The following is a 22,667-nucleotide window of genomic DNA, read 5'->3' as shown; positions in this document are numbered from 1 at the left end:
TATATAATGTGCAGATATTTTCTCTCATTCTGTGGGCATTGTTTTTTATTTATTTATTTATTTTTTAGAATAAAAATGAGTTTCTACATATACTGCTCTGTAACTTGCTCTTTTTTACTTCACAGGGTTTGATGGGCATCTTTCAATGGCGAGAGAAGGCCCCCTGGTGTGGCTGCACCGGTTTATGGGCCTTGTTGGCCCGCCCTCTGCTGAGCTTTGCAGCCTCTCTGATGCCTGTGTGGTGGACCATGAAGATGCGTCGCCCTCGGTGCTGTCTGCGATGATGTGAAAGCACAAGCAGCACAGGAAATCTCTAACCTGCTTACACTTCCTCTCTGACACTTGGCGGTTTCACAACCCTTCACCCCCTCCTTCACCACCACCCAGTGATATCAGCTGGTGCCTCTGTGAGAAAGTTCCACTTAGACACCAGGGCTTTATCATTTCCTTCTCTCGCCCGTCCAGGCCGCCAGCCGTCCCCAGGGTCCTCCGAGACCCGCCGGCTTCAAACATGAACGCCTGCAGCGCGGCGAGGCTGCTGCTGTCGGGGCCCTTTCTCCTGGGTAAGCGAGCGGGCGGGGAGGAGGGGCGGGAGGGACCTGTGGCTGCGGCCAGAGAACCGCAGGGCTTTACAGAACCAGAGCTCGGGAGCAGGTGATGTGGGGCAAGAATGGAGAGGAGAGGGGGGGCCGAAGAAAGAGTCCAAAGCACAGGCCAGGTGTGGAGACGAGGCGGGAAGGCGGACAAGGCGGCCACAGTGAGAGATGAGGCGTGGGCCCTCCTCCGGCAGGTGGTAATGTGCACAGAGCTGTGCTGGGTCTGGTCCACCGGGCCCTCCTCTCTGCGCCCTCTCAGAGGTCATGCCCCTTCCTGGGCCTCAGGCTCTTCCTCTGAACAATGCGGGGCCAGGGGCCTGGCTCTGGCACCTGGGATGCTGTGAGGTCAGCCTGGGCCTGGAAGGTGAGCCTGGGACTGGCAGCCCGGGCCCTGAGGCTGGGACTCTGAGATCTGAGGCTGAGGAGGAGGCTGGTCCCTGGCTGGGGGGGAGTGTGGGAGCAAAAGAGGAGGGAAGAGGCGAGGGGAGGAGGGAAGAGGGAAGAGGGAGGAGGGAGGAGGGAGGAGGGAAAAGAAGGAGGGAAGAAGGGATGGAGGGAGGAGGAGCAGGAGGAGGAGGGAGCAGGGAGGAAGCAGCTTCGTGGGGATCTTGAAACCCTGAGCGGAGTGTGGGAGGAAGCCTGAGGAAAACCACCGAGCTCTCTGGCGCCGGGAGAAACGAGTGTGTGGGAGCTGCACCCGACATGGGGCATCCCCAGCGCCTCAGGGGCCCCTTCCGGCGGCTCCTCTCCCACGGCCTCTGCCTTCTCATCCTTCCTTCTTTGCTGAGAGGCCAACGGGAAGTTGTGTCCTTCCCAGGCCTGGGGCTGCCCGCACTCCGGGCAGCAGGGAGCCGCACCCGTCTCCCTGCCGAGGCCTCCAGCCCCCGCTCGGCCTGGTCCGCGGCAGCCGGCCCTGGGGGTCTGCCCATCCCCGGGGCACGTGGGCGCGGGTAGGGTGAGAGGGGGTCCCCGGCCGGAAGTGGCTGACGGCCCCCTTTGTCCCCTCAGCCCTGGCCTCTGGCTACAACCTGGACGTGCGGCAGGTGCAGAACTTGTCCTTCCCTGACGCCGGCCGGCACTTTGGGTACCGCGTCCTGCAGGTCGGAAGCGGGTGAGCGGATGCCCGGCCCTGCCCGCGGAGCCGGGACCAGGCACCCTGTCAGCCGGGGCCCAGGAGCCCGTGTGGGGTTTCTCGGGAGCAGGAGCAGGGCCCGGGATGTAGGATGGGCCCCGCACGGCGAAAGGGCCACAGCAGGGACACCGGGAGGCGCCGTCCCAGTCCCACCTAGGCAGGGCTGCCTGTCCCGGGTCTCCCCGGACACATGCCCCGCCCAGCCCAGCACAGGAGGCCAGGCCTATGACGTGCTGGCCCACTCAGGTCCTCAGTCTTTCTAGACCACATGTGTCAAACACAAGGCCCGAGGGCCAAATCCGTCTCACCAGGCCTTGCAATGTGGCCCGCACCGCGCTGTCATCACTGCACTCCGCTGCGTTTCCATCACAATGACAGTTTATGACTGTTCTGTAAACCATTCGGCCCGCGATTTAGCCTGGATTTTAGATTTTGTCCTCTTCTCTGATTGAGTTCGACACCCCTATTCTAGACTGTAGATGGAGACAGCTCTTACTTTCTATTAAAACTCTGGCATGGTGGGTGGCTTCTCTGAGATTCCGTGAGGAGGAAGTAGGTGGGGCCTGAGGAGAAGGCTGCATTGCTTTGGGGTACCTGGCGGGGGACAGGGTACCCCTTATCAGGTAGGAGTGGGTGGTAAGGCCTGGGAACCCCGTCTCACAGCGAGCTTTCTCATCAGGGTGGTCGTGGGCGCTCCGGGCGAGGGGAGCAGCCCGGGAGGCCTCTACCGGTGCCAGCCGGACACCGGGCACTGCCTGCCGCTGGGCGTGAGCGGTGAGTGACGGGCGGGCGAGGAGTGGGGAGGAGGTGCCTCGGGGAAGTGGAGGCAGGCCCCCTCCACTCCTGGATCGCCTAAATCCCTCCAGACCGATCTTATGGTGCCCACAGGTTCCAACGACACCTCTCAGTACTTGGGGATGACCCTGGCGACAGACCCCACGAATGGAAACCTTTTGGTAAGAGTTTTGTGTCGTGTGATATCAGAGCCTGTGAAGCTCAATGCTAGGAAACTGATTGAAAAGAAGAAAGAAAATAAAACGGATTAAAGGTCATATAGAAGGCCCTGGCTGGTGTGGGTCAGTTGGTTGGAGTGTCGTCCTGTGCACCAGAGTCTTGGGTTTGATTTCCAGTCAGCACGCATTTCCACATTGTAGTTTCAATCCCCACTCAGAGCATGTACGAGGGGCAGTCAATGTTTCTCACAACAACATTTCTCTCTCTCTCTCTCTCTCTCTCTCTCTCTCTCTCTCTCTCTCTCAGAAATCAATAAAGTCACTCTATCCTTTAGGGTGAGGATTTAAAAAAAAAAAAAAGATCCTATAGAAGATCAAAGGCATCAGAGCGATTTGGAGTCAGTGTTTATTGAGAATAAACTATGAGCCAGCTATTTTCAAGACCTTACTTAACCTAAGTTTTTCCCAAATATTAAGTATCTATAACAATTGATATACAAGATGATTTTTGGTGGTACACAAACTTAATATTTGAATAGTTACATATTTATTTATTTAACGGACTAGTAGAAACATTTACAACAAACATTTCAAATTCATGATTTCTTAGATTGCATTGGTTAGGATGAGGCTAAAGTATTTTTTTTTTTTTTAAATCAATCTTTATTGTTCATATTATTACACAGGTTCCTCGTTTCTTCCCCCCTCCACCAGGTTCCCACCCCACCCTCTGCCCCCTCATCCTCATCCATTGGTGCACAGTTTATGTTCAGTCTCTTCCTCCCTCCCTTTCCCCGATAGTAAATCCCTTTTCAGATAGCAAATCTGTTACTTAGCATTTTCTCATATCAATAATACCTCCACATGCCCAATGATACACTTCACACAAAAGACATTTCCAAATAGGTCAACCAGCCTCATCCAGGCCCCACCCAAGGCACTCACAGATCAATACCCCAGCGCTATACTAACTCAACACATCCAGATCTAAGCCTTCATCACTTGATTCAGCAGACCCTCAAGTTCCCGCAAAAGTTTCCAGCCATGTCTGAGAGGCAGCCGTGGGGCAGGGGCAGGTGAGGAGCGAGCTGTTTTGGGCCAGGCTGCTCCGGGCCTGGCCTCTGTTGCTCTGGTTTGTTCCACAACCAGCTGCTCCGTGTCTGGTCACTGCCGCTCCTGACCCAGTTGCTCTGGACTTGGCTGTTGCTGCTACAGGCCTGGCCACACCCGACTCGGCTGCTCTGGGCCCAATTGCTCCGGGCCCGGCCGCTCCGGGCCTGGCTGCTCCCAGCCTGACAGCCGCTTCTCCGGGCCTGGCCGCACCGGACCCAGCTGCTCCGGGCCTGGCCGCTCCCAGCCTGGCAGCCGCTGCTCCAAGCCTGGCCGCTCCCAGTCTGGCAGCCACTGCTCTGGGCCTGGCCACACCAGACCCGGCTGTTCCAGGCCTGGCCGCTCCCAGCCTGGCAGTTGCTGCTCCGGGTCTGGTCACTGCCACTCCCCACCTAGTTGCTCTGGACCTGACTGTTGTTGCTACAGGCCTGGCCACACCTGACCCAGCTGCTCTGGGCCCGGTTGCTCCGGGCCCGGCCACTCCGGGCCTGGCTGCTCCCAGCCTGTCAGCCGCTGCTCCTGGCCTGGCCGCACCAGACCCGGCTGCTCCGGGCCTGGCCGCTCCCAGCCTGGCAGCCGCTGCTCCGGGCCTGGCCGTACCAGACCCGGCTGCTCCGGGCCTGGCCGCTCCCAGCCTGGCAGTTGCTGCTCCGGGTCTGGTCACTGCCACTCCCCACCTAGTTGCTCTGGACTTGGCTGTTGCTGCTACAGACCTGGCCACACCCGACCCGGCTGCTCTGGGCCCGGTTGCTCCGGGCCCGGCCACTCCGGGCCTGGCTGCTCCCAGCCTGTCAGCCGCTGCGCCTGGCCTGGCCGCACCAGACCCGGCTGCTCCGGGCCTGGCCGCTCCCAGAGGCTAAAGTATTTTTTAAAAATATATATTTTATTGATTTTTTACAGAGAGGAAGAGAGAGGGGTAGAAAGTTAGAAACATCGATGAGAGAGAATCATCCATCAGCTGCCTCTTGGGAATGTACCCGCAACCAATGCACATGCCCCTGACCAGAATCGAACCCGAGACCTTTCAGTCTGCAGGCCGACGCTCTATCCACTGAGCCAAACTGGTTTCGGCACAGTCCCAATTTTTAACAATTTGTCCTGCGGCGTTTTAAAGAAGTCCCCAAAAATCAGGACTTCTTTAAAACACCACGGGACAAGGGACAAATTGTTAAAAATCAGGACGTCTGGTCACCTTAGTTTTGGCTGGTGTTATCAAAAGACACCGCAAGAGGAGGCTGAACCTCTTACCTGTGCCTCCTTCAGGCCTGTGACCCCGGGCTGTCCCGGACCTGCGACCAGAACATCTATCTAAGCGGCCAGTGTTACCTCTTCGGCCAGGACCTGCAGGTCCCGGTGCTGCGCGGGCGCCCGGGCTACCAAGGTGAGGAACGGGGGCCGAGGGAGACAGCCTGCGAGGGGCTGGCCGTGCTCGGGAGCAGCCTGGGCCGGCCCACGTCGGAAATGGCTGACCGAGTCTCTTCGTTTCTGGCTTCTGCAGAATGTCTCAAGGGCAACGTGGACCTGGTGTTCCTGTTTGACGGCTCAGCGAGCCTGGCAGCAGACGAATTTCAGAAGATCCTGGCCTTCATGAAGGACGTGATGAAGAAACTCAGCAACTCGTCCTACCAGGTAAGTGTGTGAGTGAGGGTTCCTGCTTAGAGGGGCCTCCCCACGCCAGTGTAAGGCATACAAGGAAATCTTAGCATGTCTAGGGAGTGTTAGGAGTTTCCAGGCCCTAGCAGGGGTCCTCAAACTTTTTAAAGTGGGGGCCAGATCACGGTCCCTCAGAGAGCTGGAGGGCCGGACTATATGAACTACTAATTCCTACTGTAACACCTCGGCTGCGCTCACTGCCCAAAAAACCTGGCGGGCCGGATCAGACTCCTCTGCGGGCCGCATGTGGCCCGCGGGCCGTAGTTTGAAGACGCCTGCAAGGGCATGGCTAGGAATAATGGGACTTCTGGAAGGGATAAGAACAAGGAATAGAAAGCTTCTAGAATTTCCCCTAGTTCTCATTTCTGTTTCTTTTTTACTTTTTGCCTCCCTTGTGTGTGTGTGTGTGTGTGTGTGTGTGTGTGTGTGTGTGTAATGGCTCCCTCAGCTTCTTTGGATCAAAGTTCTTAAGTTCACAAGTTAAAGTCTCAGGAGACTGGTTCTTTCTCTCAACCAGCCCCTCCCACTGCAAATTCCAAATGCTCAGAGAACACATTGGCCTCGCCTCAGCCAAGTGGCTGTATTTGGCTTAGGCAACTGTGCCCTGTTTAGCAGAGCCACTCAGAAGCAGAGCTAGCGGGAACCAGTTCTGTTGGTGAGGTAGGCAGGCCCAGAGAACAGGAGCGCCACAGACAGCACTACATAAAGAGTCAGAGATTGATTTTATTTTATTTTGTGTTTGTTTATTTACAAAAGAATGAGTTGAGTCAGGGCAGTGGAGTTGGGTGGTCCAAGTCCTGGATAAGAAGTAGAGATTAGAGCCTGCCCGGCCGGCGCGGCTCAGTCTTTGAATGTCAAACCATGAACAAGGAGGTCATGGTTCGATTCCCGGTCAGGGCACATGCCTGGGCTGCAGGCTCCATTCCCAGTAGGGGATGTGCAGGAGGTGGCCAATTGATTCCCTCTCATCATTGATGTTTCTATTTCTCTTTTCCTGTCCCTTCCTCTCTCTGAGATCAATGAAAGCATAAAAGAAAAAGAAGATTAGAGCAGACAAGTGAGAAGGCTTATATAACATTTCATTTCTTTCTTCTTCTATAGTTTGCTGCTGTTCAGTTTTCCTCAAACTACAAAACAGAATTCAATTTCTCGGATTATGTGAATCTGAAGAACCCTGACGTCCTCCTGGGCAAAGTAGTTCATATGAAACAGCTGACCAACACCTTTGGCGCCATAAACTATGTTGCGTGAGTTCCCTTTTGCAGGAGAGAGCCCCCCCGCCCCCGCCCGCCATCAGTCACTCTGTGCACACTAGCTTCTTTAAGTTGGTTGTAGAACTCAACAGATGGGTTCAGCAAGGGCAGGTTATTGTAAGAATCAAGTGGAGCAGTTTCAGTGGTGGCTCTGGGTTGTAAGTAGCAGAAATTGATTTATACTGACTCAATCCTCAGGGAGGCTGAGGGGTACTCATGAGCCTCTGAGACAGGGGGATGGCCAGGCCTCTCGAGGGACCGGAGCCAGGCCTTCAGAAAGCGATTGTGAAGCCGGACAGCTACAGCAGAGTCCCCTCTCCGATGGGAATCAGCTTTGAAGTCAGCCATGAACAAAAATGTCAAATACTCACCATCATCCTCCAACTGTTCATAAAATTCAATATGTTCAAGTCCCATACTGGAAACTAGTATATCTCGATTTCCTAAATTTACTACAGAAAAAATTTTCCCCCAGTTGGATCAGATTGCTGTGTTTAAATTGAGACCTAAATGAAGTAGCTGGATCATGTCGAAGGGCCACATGGTACGTTTTAAACATGCATTAGACTGGCCATGGAACAGCAACTTGAGGAATGCGAGAATTGTGTCTCCTCTCCCGCGTTCCCCTGGGTACGCACTCAAGCTGAGTGAAGTCGCTGGAGGGGCCTCCTATGCTAGCACACTTCTCGCCTCTGCGTGTCTTTGTTGCCAGGGACGTAGAGTTGAATTTGCACACGTTAAACATGCGTGTGATACCTCCCAGGGCTCTGCATGCGTGTTTTTGGCTCCTTTCTCCTGGGGCGTGCTGGACCTGTCTTTATCCACTCCGTTCTTTTCTCTCGGAGGCAGCTTTGTGGGCGCACAGTCAGGCGACAGCCCCTGAAGGCATGGCAGCTTCCGTCCCTCAGCCTGAATGCCAGCCTCCAGGCGAGCCCGGGACTGGCTGAGTCTGCGTTAGGGCCAGCCATGGCCGTGGTCTACTTTATGGTGCAGAGTCATATGACACAAACTCAGATTCTGGGAGTAATTCTTAGAGAAAGGGGTCACCACAGGATGGGAAGATACCCTAACAGGTGTCGACTGTGGGAGCAAAAAGGAGCAGTCATGGCAGTGGATTTCATAAACACTTCTTGGCATTCTGGCTGTGTGCCAGGCAGTGTTCCCGATTAAGAGTTGGCAAGTTTTCTATGTGGGTTTTGTGTGTGTGTGTGTGTGTGTGTGTTTTGTTTTGTTTTCTGTAAAGGACCAAATAGTAAATATTTTAGGTTTTTCTGGCCACATATAGCATCTGTTACATATTATTCTTTGTTTGTTTTGTAATCCTATGAAAACAAAGATATGCAAACCCATTTTTGCCTCTTGGACTGTATGGAAACAAGCTGAGGGCTGGCTTTGGCTGCAGGCGGTGATTTGCTGTGTTCTGGGGGCTAGGACTCCTACAGGGAATGGAACGAAGAAAAACCTCTGCCCTCTTGGACCTTAACTTCTGAGCAGAGGAGAGAAATGTGAGAAGCAGGATGACGACATAAATGAGTTCATACAATGGAAGACATGTTTGGTTAAAAACAAAGCAATACTCGCCGAAACCGGTTTGGCTCAGTGGATAGAGCGTTGGCCTGCGGACTGAAGGGTCCCAGGTTCGATTCTGGTCAAGGGCATGTACCTTGATTGTGGGCACATCCCCAGTAGGAGGTGTGCAGGAGGCAGCTGGTCAATGTTTCTCTCTTATCGGTATTTCTAGCTTTCTATCCCTCTCCCTTCCTCTCTGCAAAAAAATCAATAAAAAATAGTAAAAACAACAACAACAACAACAACAAAAACACACAAAGCAATACTCAATAGGAAGATCAGGGGAGGTTACGTTGGAGCCAAGACTTGTTGGAGTTGAGGAAGCGAGCCCTGTGGGGACCTGGGGACCCCGGGCGGAGGGGACAGCAGGGCCAGCAATGAGGTGCGTGGGGCGCTGGAGAAAAGCCAGAGCACCGGAGAAGTGGGTGAGGGGAGAGCAGTGGGGCGGGGAGGACAGAGGGACCACAGTGTCTGGAGGAGCCGAGGCCTCGTGGGGACTTGGCTTTTCTGAGTAACAGGTGTCCCGGGAGGTTTGGAGCAGAGGAGATCGTTTGGAAAAGGCTTCCTCTGGCTGCAGGGTTGATATCAGACTGTGCAAGGGGCAGAGATGGAAGCAGGGAAGCCAGTGCAGGAGGCCATTGGAAAATCTATTGGGTAAATGGGACACCGATGCCTGAGCAGGACCTGTGCTGGGCCATGTCTGTGTGGACAGAGGTTACATCCAACGTAGAGTAGAGGTCCTGACAGCGGTGTTTGGGGCCTGCCCGCCAGCGCTCCTCCGCCTTCGGCAGCTTCCAAGTAACTGTCAGCCTCCTCCCTGGTCTGTCCTTCACTGCGGCCTCTCCATGTGGCTTCCAGCTCTGCCCCTAAAGCAGGTCATGTCATCGTCAGGGCCTGTGGCCGGGCTGCTCTTGGACTAATTGTCCGTCGCCGGTTGGCTGAGGGGCGGGGGGAGAAGGTCAGATGGTTCAGATACAGCTGTTGTCCCAGCAGAGTCTGTGGGCAGCCCGTCTTGCCTCACGAGGCGGCTGCAGAAGGCAGGCCTGGAGCCGGCCTGGCCAGATGCAGGCCTCCCGTCCCGTTATCTCACACGCACGTCAGCAGCACATTGACACGGCCCTTTCCTTGAGGAGCTTCTGTCTGTGTATTTGGGGGGAAATGACACAGAAATCAGTTACTTCACTTCCCCGGAGACTGGTTGCGGCCCGATGTACAGGCTGCCGAGTGCTGGGCGGCAGGTCGGTGCTGCATGATTCTGGGGATGTCAGACATGTGCTGTCTCACAGTGCCAGAGCATGCTCTGGGCTTGCTCCGGACTCGTGACTTTCCTGTCTTCTTCCGCCATGGAACCCCCGGCCCCACTGAAATCTCACCTAAATCACCAACATATCTGATTGGAAGATAGTTGCCATGGGGTTGAAATGGAGGGTTGGATGCCCAGAGTCTCCCCTCACCAAGTCTCCCCCTTCCCGCTGATGCCCGGGTCCAGCTGAAGATGCTGGCTGAGGAGAGGGGTGGCAGCAAGGACGGGGCAGGAGGCTCGGGAGAGAACTTGGCAGGCTGGAAATCCTGAGGGGGGAGATATCTGAGAAGAACTTTTGCATAATCAGCGGGGCAGTGAGTTAATGAGATTCATATGATTTGGGGGGAGTCTCTCACATCCCCCCTTCTTGAACACAGGACCGAGGTCTTTCGGACGGAACTTGGGGCGCGGCCAGATGCCAGCAAAGTGCTCATCATCATCACTGACGGGGAAGCCACTGACATCGGCGACATCAGCGTGGCCGATGACATCACCCGCTACATCATCGGGGTATGGGCCCCAGGTGCCAAGCCTCTGCCTTCTTCCTCCATCTCATCTTCCCTCTCCTATTTCTGACCCCCACTTCCCTTCTCCCTGGAGCCATGGTCTTGGGAAAATAGTAGAAAATCGGCCTGCGATTCTGAGGAGGTCAGTACTTCTCTCCCTCACAGATTGGAAAGCTATTTCAGAACAAGAAAAGTCAGGAGACACTAAACAAATTTGCTTCAAAACCCGTGAAAGAGTTTGTAAAGATTCTGGACACATTTGAGAAGCTTCAAGATCTGTTCACTGATCTGCAGAAGAAGATCTATGACATTGAGGGTGAGTGGCGGACCCTGGACAGATGGTTCAGGAAATTCTGTACAGAAGCTCACCTGGGATGAGAGGGGAGAGGCGCGCCGGAGAGCAGTGAGGAGCACTTGCTCAGTGGCGGACGCAGTGCCAGGAGCTTCCTGAAGAAAGGCCTTGGGCGGGAATTTAGCAGAGAGTGGCTGAGGAGCGGCTTCTATTCCCTCTGAAACTCCCTCTTCCTCTTCGAGTTTAGCTTGGCCCAGGCTGAGGCCCAGGGCTGAACTCTGTCTCGCAGGAGTTAGCTGAGCCCTGTGGGATGACCATAACGCCTTCCCCTGCCCCCAGCTTCTTCATTTCCCTTATCCTAGGCCTCAAATGGCTTAAGATGGATAAGCGGGCTGTGGCCAATTGAAAGTAGCCCATAGGCCCGCTTCCTTGGTCCAGAAAAGAGAAGACTTTGATTGGCATCACCAGATGGAGGCCTGGCCGTGGGAGGGTTTCCCCGGGGGCCTAGTCTGCTGGAAGGGGCATGGTTCCCACAGGGAAGGGCCCTTTGGGGGCACAGAGCTCTGGTGTTCAGTTCAGCACTTTGGTGACATCCGGCCCAGCCCCACAGTCTTGCTGGAAGACCTCGGTTCAGCGTCCAGGAAGGGGGAATGTGAGAGTTTGAGCAGCAATGTGGTGTTTCTAGTAGAACCAGGGAATCCGCTCTGCCTGTGCTGTGTGACCTCAGCCAGGTCACTCTCCCTCTCCGAGGCTCCTTGTTCTCTGCTAAGTGGGGATGATGACACGGTCTCACAGGCTTGACTGCTGTGCTAGTTGCCTGGGTCTGCTCTGACCAAGTGCCATGCAGCCGGGGGCGCAGCGGCAGACATGTGCTTCTCACAGTGCCAGAGGCCAGGAGGGAGAGCCCACGGGGTCAGAGGGCCAGGCTCTTTCTGGCACGGCTGTCTTCTCCCCTGTGTCTCCATGTTACCGTCCCTCTGGGCATGTCTGTCTCTGTGTCTGACTTTCCCATTTTACAGGGATGTCAGCCATATTGGATTGGGGCCCACCCTCATGACCTCATCCTAACTTGATTACCTCTTAAAGACCATATTTCCAAGTAAGGTCACATTCTGAAGGACTAAGATTAGGACTTCAACATTCTTTTTAAAAATATATATATTTTTATATTGATTTCAGAGAGGAAGGGAAAGGGAGGCAGGGAGGGAGGGAGGGAGGGAGGGAGAGAGAGAGAGAGAGAAAGAGAGAGAGAGAGAGAGAGAGAGAGAGAGAGAGAGAGAGAGAGAAACGTCAATGATGAGAGAGAATCATTGATCGGCTGCTTCCTGCACACCCCCAACTGGGGATTGAGCCCGCAACCCAGGCATGTGCCCTTGACTGGAGTCAAACCCGGGACCCTTTAGCCCACAGGCTGATGTTCTATCCACTGAATCAAACCAGCTAGGGCTCAAACATACTTTTTTTAGGGACAACAACTCAACCCCTAACAACTGCTTAGCAGATTGCTCAGCATTCAATTGTAGCTCTTATTATCTGTAGCTCTTATCCTCTCTTCTGACCTGCACTTACTCATCCTTCAGGTCTTAGTTTACTTATTTTTAAAAAATATTTTTTAAATTTATTTCAGAGAGAAAGGAAGAGAGAGAGAGATAGAAACACCAATGATGAGAGACTCATTGATTGGCTGCCTCCTGCACGCCCCACACTGGGGATCAAGCCCGCAACCCAACATGTGCCCTCACCGCCAATTGAACCATGACCTCCTGGTTCATAGGTCAACGCTCAACTACCGAGCCGCGCTGGCCGGGCAGGTCTCAGTTTAGATGTCACTTCCTCTGGCCAGTGGTCAGGTGTAGTTTGCTGGTGACCCAATGTGAGTTAGTGACATATTGGCGATGGAACAGCGGGACAGGGCAGGGTCAAGGTTGACTCCTGTGTTTTTGGCATGATTCCCAAGGAGGTGGGTGTCATCCGTTGAGGTGGGGAAGTCCCAGTAAGCACAGAAGCCGAATGCTGAGTCTTAGACAGGCTGAGGGCAGTAGCAGGACACCCATCTGGGCTCACGGCGTGGAAGCCCCTTCCCACTGTGTCTCATTGCCAAGTCCGTGCTCTCTCCGCCTGGCGATGCTGCCTTCTCCCTCCGTCCCGCCCTGAGTCTCACCGCGCTCACTGCTCCTGGTCACCGCCCCTCAGGCACAAACAAACTGGACCTGACGTCCTTCAACCTGGAGCTGTCCTCCAGCGGGATCAGCGCTGCCCTCCGCGGGGTGAGTGGAGGCCGGAGCCTCGGGCCACGGGAGGGAGGTCGTGGGAGCAGCCGCCCTGTTCTGACCCTGCTCCGCTCCTCCTGGGCCAGGACCACGGTGTGGTGGGGGCGGTCGGCGCCAATGACTGGGCTGGGGGCTTCCTGGACCTGGAGGCAGACCTGCAGGGCGACACCTTTGTCGGGAACGACCCCTCGATCCTGGAGGCGAGAGCGGGGTACCTGGGTGAGTGCCGGGCCTTTGGTCCAGGGGCCAGAGCGCCGCTCAGACTGACCTTCAGGAAAGCGAGGGAAGCGGTGAAGCCAGGGGTGGACACGCTGAGTTCAAGGTGGCGATGGCGTTCTTAGCTCCCCCCGAGGGCCCCCGCTGGTGTTAGTCATGCTTCTATTTCCCGTGTTTGTGAGGCCTTGGATCCCGAAGTTTTCTCACCCAGAGAGACTGCCCCTCCCGGCCGGCTCACCCCTAAGGGTAGACAACGCCCTCTATGCCAGCCGCAGCCCAGAGGCGGCAGCTGCTTCTGCCCCCAACTTCCTCCACCGCTGGTCTCCCCTGGACCCACGCACGCCGGGGCCGCCCCCGGCCCAGAGAGAGCCCTGCCACCCGCCTGTGCCATCCCACACGGCCCCAGGGCCTCCGCCTGTCACTCCCCCTCCTCCAGTTCCCCCTGCCGGGCCTCCTCCCAAGGACTGCCGGCTCCTGCGCTGGGAGCGGGAGCCCGAGCTCCCTCCTCGGCGGTGGGCCCTGTGTCACAGTCCTGCCCGCACATGGAGCCCAGGGACAGTGCTCCCCCACGCGGTGCGGGAGGACCAGCCCCACCCGCTTCCTCCGCCGAGCGTCCAGGAGCTGCGGCTGGTGCGGTCCCCAGAGCTCCTCCGAGGTCAGGCACGAGGCAGCGAGGGGTCACTCCGCCGCCCGGGTGCCCCTGCCGCCCGCCCGCCCGCCCCTCCCGGGCGGCGGCATCTCCGGCTGCAGGGGCCTCGCCTTAGAGCTCTTCCCATCACGTTGGTGGTGTCAGCCTGCCCCAGGGGCAGACAGGAAGATCTGATTAAAGTCTTCCTCAGCATCTACTCTTTAAGGGAGGCTGCCCTCCGTGGTTTGTCTCTTCTTTCTCTGATGTTCTCTACTGAGCGGGCGCTGCTCTGAGTGTGTGCTGTGTAACGACGTGTTTGGTCTCATTTCACCTTCCCGATAGCCCTGTGAGGAGGTGTTTTATTGCCTCTGGCTTATGGCCGAAGAGCCTGGAGAGGTCACGTACTCACTCACATACTCGCCGGGTCGCACACCCGGAGGCCGGCCCCTCTGCCTCCCAGGGATTTCTGTCCTTTAACATCCGGAAAATGGCGGCAGTGCTGCTCAGAAAGGAGGGAGAAATAACATCTCCACCCCACTGCATGTGCACATGTATGAGTGCGTTATGAATAAGTATAATCTTGAGTGCCTGTTAGGCTGCTATCCTTCAGATCTTAGTTCGGATGTCACCTGCCTAGTGCTAAGCATTTTATAGCAATGGCCTTATTTACTTCTCAAAAACCACCCTGAACGGTTGATACTATCCCTACTTTTAAAAAAATCTTAATCCGAGGATGTTTTTATTGATTTTTAAAGAGAGAGAAGGGAGAGAGAGAAGCATTGATGTGAGAGAGAAACATCTGTCGATTGCCTCCCATATGCGCCCTCTGACTGGGGATGGAACCCTCATCCTTTTTGGTTGAAGCATGGAACGAAGCTCCAACCACTGAGCCGCCCAGCCAGGGCAATCCCCTATTTTTAAGATGAGAAAACTGAAGCTCGGTGGCTTGAGGTAATAACACCAGGATTAAAACTGTGTCACTCTGACTTCAAAGGGCAAGCTCTCCCCTTGTGCTTCGGCAGCAGAGACGAGTGGCTGAGCCTCTTCACCCTCTTCTCGCGTGCCCTTAGGGCCTACACACCTGCTCTCCGCTGGCTCTCCGCTGCTCTGAGCAGAGGAGAAAACTGGGTCAGGGCGCTGCGCTCTGAACGGGAGCGTCCCACTGGCCGGCGCTGGCGCTGCTGACTCCCGGTGCCTCCTGCACATCTTCTCAGACATTGTCAGAGCTGGCGGAGGCCGGCACCTGGCCGGCCAGGCGTGATAGGCAGAGGGAGCCTGAAGCTTGTCTTTAAGCAGGAAATGTCCTCAATATCTGTGCAAATTCTGCATCCCTCTTGCCCATCTACCCCACTTGAATGTCTGATGTATTAAAATGTGGCCTCCTCACCCCAGGGGAACAGCCGCGGGAAGGGCCGTGTCTGCGCTGTGGCTGCTCTGCTTGGCCGGCGCCCGGCCCGGGACACCCAGCGCGGCCGGGGGAGGGGCTGCATGTGCCCAGCACGGCTCCTGTCCTCACGGCCCCCTGGACGGTCCAGCACATCTCTGTTCTGACCGGTCTCCAGGCCCCGCCCCCGCTCCCCTCTCCCAGCAGGCCTTGCACCGCTGACTCCACGTCCGCTCTCCCCGTTAGGCTACACAGTGACCTGGCTGCCCTCCCGAGGGCCCGCCGCCCTGCTGGCCGCTGGAGCCCCCCGATACCAGCACGTGGGGCGGGTGCTGCTCTTCCAACAGTCGGGGGACAGAAGACAGTGGAGCCAGATCCAGAGACTAGACGGGGCCCAGGTGAGCATGGCCCACAGGGCGGGGCCGGGGCTGCTGTGGCCGGACCTCCCTGGGCCTCTGGGCATCGCCCACCTGCTGGTGGCCGGCCTGTGCCAGCTGTCACACCGCTCCCAGCAAGCCCCCTGAGGCCAACCAGTCACCTCCTCGGACCTGAGGGACCCCACTGTCCCGGCTCGCCCGCCTGAGCGGATCGGACCGGCTGTCCCAGGGGCGGCGTCTCCCGCTCACAGGCTCCTCACACCCCTCTCCCGCAGGTCGGCTCTTATTTCGGCGGCGAGCTGTGCGGCATTGACACGGACGGGGACGGGGAGGCGGAGCTGCTGCTGGTCGGAGCCCCCCTGTTCTACGGGGCGCAGAGGGGCGGCCGCGTGTTCATCTACGAGAGGAAGCAGGTGGGGGCCGGGCCTGGGGCTGAGGGGCGGGGTAAGCAGGTTTCCAGGCGGCCGGGGCTGTTGTTTTGAGTCTTTCCCTGTGGGATTGGGTGTGAGTCAGCCCTCAGGACAGCAGACAGGCAGGAGGCAGCCGGTGCTCACGGGGGGCAGCCTGGGGGGCAGGCCCAGCGCCTCCCTGTCTCTGTGCGAGCCCTTCTTTGACCCCACAATCACCTCGCGTGGTGCCATGAGCTGTGTCTTCCGAATGCGAAGTCTGCGGCTCAGGAAGGCCCGGACCTTCCAGAGCTGGCGAGGGGGGAGCCGGGACTCGAACCCGGTTAGTCAGGGCATCGCTGCCGTTCTGCAGGGACCAGGGCCGGCACTCCTCAGTGTCCGTCACAGTGGAAGCCTCCCTGCCGGGCTTGCTGAGTGACCGGCGGGCCTGTCCCCCTCTCCTCCCAGTCGGGGTTCGAAGCGGCCTCGGAGCTGCAGGGGGACCCCGGCTACCCCCTGGGGCGCTTCGGAGCAGCCATCGCGGCGCTGGCGGACATCAACGGCGACGGGCTGGTGGACGTGGCAGTGGGCGCCCCTCTGGAGGAGCGGGGGGCTGTGTACCTCTTCAACGGGCAGCCTGGCGGGCTGAGCCCCAGGCCAAGCCAGGTGAGGAGCCCGCCTGCCAGGGAACCCGTCCCCACGGCCCGCAGCCTCTAACCCAGACCCACCCCACCCCCCTGACCCCACCCGCCCCCGTCCTCCCCCTGCGGCCCGTCCTCCTCCTGGCTCAGCGAGAATGTCTCTCTCCGTCTCAGCGCATAGAAGGGGCCCAGGTGCTCCCCGGAATTCAGTGGTTCGGACGCTCCATCCACGGCGTGAAGGACCTTGGAGGGGACGGCCTGGCAGACGTGGCTGTGGGCGCCGAGGGGCAGGTGATCGTGCTGAGGTGAGACAGGATCCCGGTGCCGCCGAATGTCCATGGAGCTCTCGTCCCTCCGACGGGCCTGCGCAAGCTGCTTCCGGGCGCGAGCTCAGCGGTCTCCGACCCGGAGCAGGTTCTCTCCGAGCAGGCGGCACGCCTCCCCCAGGAAAGCAGCTGTGATTGAACAGGCCTGTCTGACAGGAAGGCCCGGAGAAGGCAGCTTCTCGGGACTCCATGCCCTCGCCTGTGAAATGATGATCAAGTCCCCCGCCTTGCCCATCTCTCAGAGTTATGGGAGATGTCGTGTGACGTCAGATAGCGAATTTACTAAGCGCCTCCTCTGTCTTAAATGCTGACGTGGGTACAGAGAGTAGAGATTGAACAGCAGTGAGATGGCGATTGGAAGTGCCAAGGGAAAGGACGGGCGCTGAGGGAGAGGCTGGCAGGGAGGCCTGTGATAGGCAGAGGGGCCAGACATGAGGTCTGAGCGGGGCCTTGAAGGATGAGGAGGAGCCAGGCCTGCAGGGGTCTGGGGTGGGAAGCCAGGCTGTGCCCAGGCTGTGAGGCCGGCACATGTCCAGTGTGGCTGGGACATGCTCAGCCAACGGGTGTGTGCAGGGGAGGAGACGGAGGAGGGCAGAGTGGCGTGGCTAGTAAGACGTTTGGATTTTGGGGGAGTAAAGTAGCATCAGTGAAGGCTTATAAGCATAGGAGTAGCTCAATATGATTTCTCTCTTTATTTTAAAAATACATATATTTTTACTGATTTCAGAGAGGGAGAGAGAGAGAGAGAAATAGAAACATCAAAGATGTGCGAGAATCATTAATCGGCTGCCTCCTGAATGCCCCCTACTGGGGATCGAGCCTACAACCTGGGATGTGCTCTTGACTGGGATCGAACCCAGAACCCTTCAGTCCACAGGCCAATGCTCTATCCACTGAGATAAACCGGTCAGGGCTGATTTCTCTCTTTAAAAGCTCACTCTTGCCCTGGCCGGTTTGGCTCAATGGATAGAATATCAGCCTGCTGACTGAAGGGTCCCGGGTTCAGTTCTGGTCAAGGGCATGTACCTGGGTTGTGGGTAGATCCCGAGTAGGGGGGGTGCAGGAGACAACTGATCTGTGTTTCTCTCTCACTGATGTTTCTAACTCACTATCCCTCTCCCTTCCTCTCTGTAAAAACTCAATAAAATATGTTTTAGCCGAGACCGGTTTGGCTCAATGGATAGAGCGTCGGCTTGGGGACTGAAGGGTCCCGGGTTCAATTCCGGTCAAGGGCATGTGCCTTGGTTGTGGGCATATCCCCGGTGGGGGGTGTGCAAGAGGCAGCTGATTGATGACTCTCTCATCGATGTTTCTAAATCTCTCTCTCTCTCTCTGTACAAAATCAATAAAATATATTTTTTTAAAAATATGTTTTAAAAATAAAAATTGCCGAAACCGGTTTGGCTCAGTGGATAGAGCGTCGGCCTGTGGACTGAAAGGTCCTGGGTTCGATTCCGGTCAAGGGCATGTACCTTGGTTGCGGGCACATCCCCAGTGGGGGCGGGGGGTGCAAGAGGCAGCTGATGATTCCCTCTCATAGATGTTTCTAACTCTCTTTCCCTCTCTCTTCCTCTCTATAAAAATTCAATAAAATATATTTAAAATAAATAAATAAGAATTAAAAGTAAAAGCTCATTCCTCTGTGTGGAAAATGGGCCAGCAGAGTGCAGCCTGAGCCAGGCGCCGGACGAGTTAGCATCACCATTGGAAGGAGAGGCTGGCGTGGCGGTCTGCCCTCGAGAGGGCCCCCGGGCGCCGTAGACGGGCTGGGGTCCTGACAGGGCTGCCGCGGAGGCCAGGGGCGAGAGCGGCTGTTTCTGCCCACAGCTCCCGGCCCGTGGTGGACGTGGTCACCCGGATGTCCTTCTCCCCCACCGAGATCCCCGTGCACGAAGTCGAGTGCTCCCACTCCAGCAGCGGCAAGAGGAAGGACGGTGTTAACATCACCGCCTGCTTCCAGGGCAAGCTCCTCACACCCCAGTTCCAAGGTCAGTGCTGGCCTCCTGCTCCCAGGGCTTCTGCCCCCCTAGTCCGGGCTTATGGCCCCAGGACCCACCGACACTCAACTCCTGCCTTCTCCCCGCCCAGGACCGCTGGTCACCAACCTCACCTACACTCTGCAGCTGGACAACCATCGGGTGTGGAGCCGGGGCCTGTTCCCGGGAGGGAGGCGTGAGCTCCATGGGAACGTAGCTGTGACCAGCGTCGAGTCCTGCATTGCCGTCTGGTTCCACTTTCCGGTAAGGGAGCCAGCGAGGCCGCGCCAGGAAGTGAAGGGGGGATGAGCTGAGCGAGAGAGGCAGCTCTGGGTGCGAGGCTTAGCTCTGGGCCACCGCTGAGTCAGGAGTCACTTTGGTCTCTCTGTACCACCACTTCCTCTTCTGTGCGACAGTAGAAATAACACCTGTGGCCCGTTTCCTTCCAGCCCCTAATCTAGACACATAGGCATTTTCCACAGGTCTATGATTATAAAGTGCTTTCTATTCTTTCCTACCCTTTTCCTATGCCATGTACTAATGCTGCTGCCCAGCTTTCAGAATTACTTGTCAGGACCACAGAATACCCAGGGGAGAGTGTCACTGTTTGCCGGTACACATGGGCGGTTATTATCCATCTCCTTCTCAGAAAAAGGTCTTTTAATATTGACTTAAACAATTGCTAAAACACCCCAAATCAGTTTGCTCATCAAGGTCCTGTGTAAAATGGGTTTGACTTTAAATTATTCTGGTCTCTTGACTATTTCATAAGAGACTCGTATAGATTGGTGTATAAAATCTTGCAGTTGGCTTTATATTGTTTATTATGGGAATGTTCAGGCATACAAAAGTACAAAAAAAATGGTTGAATGGATCCCATAAGTACCTCTCACCCAGTTTCAACAATTATCAACTCAACTCTATTTCATTCACAGCTCAGCTAGTGCCCCTCTGCCTCCTCACAGCCCCCGCCCCCCGATTACTAAACTTGGAAATTTCTACGCGTAAATTTGCCAGGGAAGAGGCTCTGTGATATGCTAGAAAAAAATAAAGTTTAGACTTGGGAGTTGGAAATATTTGGGTTCACTTCCTAGTTCTAGTCCTTGGAAAAATTGTGTCACCTTCTTAGACCTGGTCTTCCTCCTCTTGAATGTGGAGGGGTGGTAGAAACTAGGTGAATAGGATGTGAGTATCTTCAAATGTCAGTCAGGCACTGGTAACAACAAAAAGACTAAGACTCACCCCTGTTCTCAAGGAACTAGGCTATCCTATATAATAAAAGCCTAACATGCTAAGTGTCCAGTTGGCCATTCAACCAATCAAAGTGTAATATGCTAATGATATGCTAAGGCCACTCAACTGCTTGCTATGACGTGCACTGACCACCAGGGGGCAGACACTCAGATCTGTAGGTTAGCTTGCTGCTGGGGTCTGGCTGATCTGGACTGAGCAAGATGAGCCAGACATATCCTGGAGCCCTCCCGCGTTACTCCCCGGCTGGCCAACCTGGTGGTCAGTGGCTCAGCCACAAGCCGGGCTAATGGCTGACGCGTACAGTGGCCCGCCTCTGTGGCAGCGCTGAGATGTCCGACTGACGGCTTAGGCCCGATACCAGTCAGACATCCCCTGAGGCTCCCTGACTGTGAGGGGCCGGTCTCTAATTCTAGGATATCTTTTTTTGGTGCAAACTTTGATAAAGGTTGCCTAGAGCAGTTGGACAAAGATTCGGTGCTTCTGTCAGGACTCCATGGAAAAAAGTGCTGTGGTGGCTTAGCGATGTCTGCGTGGAACTGGGGCTGAGGGATGACACCCGGGCTGAGAAGCAGCCCCAATGTGGGGTAAATGTATTCCCGCTACTCGTATGAAGACAACTAGTTACCAGCATTCCATCAGTTATAAAACTCAGACAAGGGATGCAGTTGGTTGTGGAATCAAAGGTTAAACTCTTGCCATAAGATGTATCCTTATCTCCCTCAGGTATGCATTCAGGACCTCATCTCTCCCATCAATGTCTCCCTGAACTTCTCTCTCTGGGAGGAAGAAGGGACTCCGAGAGACCAGATGACGGTAAGGAGACATTAGCTGGGGGAATTGCTAGCAAATAGAGGAGAGTAGAAATTCAATTTAGCAACACTATTATAGAGGCGTCTTGGTTTAAAGCAATAGGAACCAAATATGGCTTTCTTAAGCAGGAGAGGAATTTATGGGAGTTTGTATTTAAGGGAAATTTGGAAAAGCAAGATTGAGAAGAAGAGGAATCTGGGTGGAGGCTCTGGGGCCTCTCCAGGGCAAGAAATGATGGATGGACTCTTCAGGGCACACATCCCATTGGTCAGAACATAGTCACATGGCCACACCTGATTACAACAGGCTGAGAAACACATATGGTCATATAACCAGATTTTTAAAATGGAGGCTCTACTTTATTTATTTATTTATTTAAAACTATTTTTTTATTGATTTCAGAGAGGAAGGGAGGGGGAGAGAGAGAGATAGAAACATCAGAGAGAATCATTGATCGGCTGCCTCCTGCATGCCCCGCACTGAGGATTGAGCCTGAAATCCTCATGCGCCATGTCCTTCCCTGGGCCCCTCCTGCTCATCCTTTAGACTTCATTGGAGAGGCCATTCCTTCAGGAAGGCCAACCCCCACCCCCACGTGGGGGTGGGATCTCCTCCCACATGATCTAAAGATTCCCCTGCCCACCGTAACCCTGAGGATGCCAGGTCGTTTCTCCCACCAGTCTGGGAGGGCAGAGTGTGCCCATTGGGTTCTTGGTGCATGCCCAGTGCCCAATGCTCGGCATGGGGCCTGGCCCAGAGCTGGAGCTCTGGAAATATTGCAAAGACTGACCTTGATCTTGAGAGCGGTTGCAGGAGGCGTTGGGGGTCCCAGAGGGAGCACAGAAGCACTCATTAGCCAATGAGCTCAGAGGACATTCCTGCCAGGAGATGGCCGGGAGGAGCTGTGCGGTTGTGTGGTCAGGCCTGGCCTCCTGTCCAGAGAGGGGATGGACACCCTGGTCCGCAGCCCCCCAAGGAGCTACACCAGAGGAGGACTGCTCAGATGGCCTCGGGCTGATTCCGGGGGGTGGCCCTGCCCTGAGAGGGGCGACCACAGCTGGCCCAGCTGAGCCAAGCACTCCCTGCCCCTCCACAAGCTCTGATGCCTCAGCTAACCGCTCCTGCCCCCCCGCTCCCCATGTTCCAGGGCAAGGACATCCGGCCCATCCTGAGACCAGCGCCCCACTTAGAGACCAAGGAGGTGAGAGGGGAGAGTGGCTGACGGATAGCCGGCGCCAGGCCCTCCTGGATCTGGGGCCTGAGCCTCCCGGTCCTTTCTTCTTGCCTTCCAGATCCCTTTCGAGAAGAACTGTGGCGAGGACAAGAAATGCGAGGCCAACCTGCGGCTGTCCTTCTCCCCCGAGAGGTCCATAAGGCTCCCCTCCTGTCCCCCCCCCATTCCCCCCCGCCCCCCCCGGACGGCCAATCCGCCTCACTGGAGGTGTTAACTGGGCCTGTTTCCTTCCCTGAGAATGCCAGTCTCTGTGGCTCTCCCGTCAGGGTTGAACGCGGTTGCAAAGTGTCAGGCCTTCAGGCAGGAGCTGTTTCTGGGGTTTATTTTTTCTGGACTCTGCAATGCCACAAGCCCCGCCTCCGATCCCGCTTCCTTCACCTTAACCCCCTGACTTTCCCCGGTCTTCCCCCAGATCCAAGGCCCTGCGGCTGACCCCCTCGGCCAGCCTCGCCGTGGAGCTGACTCTGAGTAACTCGGGCGAAGACTCCTACTGGGTCCAGCTCCGCCTGGCTTTCCCCTGGGGACTGTCCTTCAGGAAAGTGGAGGTGCTCAAGGTGAGAGGAGGCCCAGTCCCTGCAGCCTCTGCCCCTCTGGGCACTCAGCAGCCGGGCGCGGGCAGCCCCAAGCACAGGTCTTCCGGCCATAATTGGGGTCACACCCTCAGTTGTATGGCCTGAGATACAAGGTTCCCCTCTCTGAGTCTCAGATTCCACAACCACCAAATGGGGGTGAGGACACCCTCAGGGTGTGAGAGGGTCCCGAGGCAGAGGCTCTGGGACCCGCTGAGCAAGAACATGC

At 56.1% G+C, this 22,667-nt stretch overlaps 1 protein-coding gene across 6 annotated transcripts in view; it reads left to right on the top strand.

The window, feature by feature from the left end:
- The first annotated feature begins 368 nt into the window (after positions 1-368).
- ITGAL (integrin subunit alpha L) overlaps positions 369-22,667 on the top strand; it is a 31,455-nt gene continuing 9,156 nt past the window's right edge. For 2 of the 6 annotated variants that reach the window (XM_045572444.1, XM_045572441.1), the window contains exons 1-21: positions 369-563; positions 1,605-1,707; positions 2,408-2,502; positions 2,617-2,684; positions 5,055-5,172; positions 5,290-5,420; positions 6,546-6,691; positions 9,947-10,079; positions 10,241-10,391; positions 12,561-12,634; positions 12,724-12,856; positions 15,112-15,263; positions 15,518-15,655; positions 16,097-16,294; positions 16,444-16,574; positions 18,423-18,583; positions 18,684-18,835; positions 20,549-20,638; positions 21,783-21,836; positions 21,928-22,001; positions 22,282-22,423. In XM_045572444.1, the coding sequence (XP_045428400.1) occupies positions 512-563; positions 1,605-1,707; positions 2,408-2,502; positions 2,617-2,684; positions 5,055-5,172; positions 5,290-5,420; positions 6,546-6,691; positions 9,947-10,079; positions 10,241-10,391; positions 12,561-12,634; positions 12,724-12,856; positions 15,112-15,263; positions 15,518-15,655; positions 16,097-16,294; positions 16,444-16,574; positions 18,423-18,583; positions 18,684-18,835; positions 20,549-20,638; positions 21,783-21,836; positions 21,928-22,001; positions 22,282-22,423 (2,496 nt within the window). In that variant the 5' untranslated portion in view covers positions 369-511. Of the gene's footprint in view, positions 564-1,604; positions 1,708-2,407; positions 2,503-2,616; positions 2,685-5,054; positions 5,173-5,289; positions 5,421-6,545; positions 6,692-9,946; positions 10,080-10,240; positions 10,392-12,560; positions 12,635-12,723; positions 12,857-15,111; positions 15,264-15,517; positions 15,656-16,096; positions 16,295-16,443; positions 16,575-18,422; positions 18,584-18,683; positions 18,836-20,548; positions 20,639-21,779; positions 21,837-21,927; positions 22,002-22,281; positions 22,424-22,667 lie in introns of all 6 variants that reach the window. The other 4 variants (XM_045572443.1, XM_045572442.1, XM_045572440.1 and 1 more) reach the window with 3 other exon arrangements.

The sequence above is a fragment of the Pipistrellus kuhlii genome, unplaced genomic scaffold (assembly GCF_014108245.1).
Source record: "Pipistrellus kuhlii isolate mPipKuh1 unplaced genomic scaffold, mPipKuh1.p scaffold_m20_p_48, whole genome shotgun sequence".
NCBI classification, from domain to species: domain Eukaryota; kingdom Metazoa; phylum Chordata; class Mammalia; order Chiroptera; family Vespertilionidae; genus Pipistrellus; species Pipistrellus kuhlii.
The sequence above is the reverse complement of the archived record's forward strand: the minus strand, read 5'-3'. Positions and strand labels throughout refer to the sequence as shown.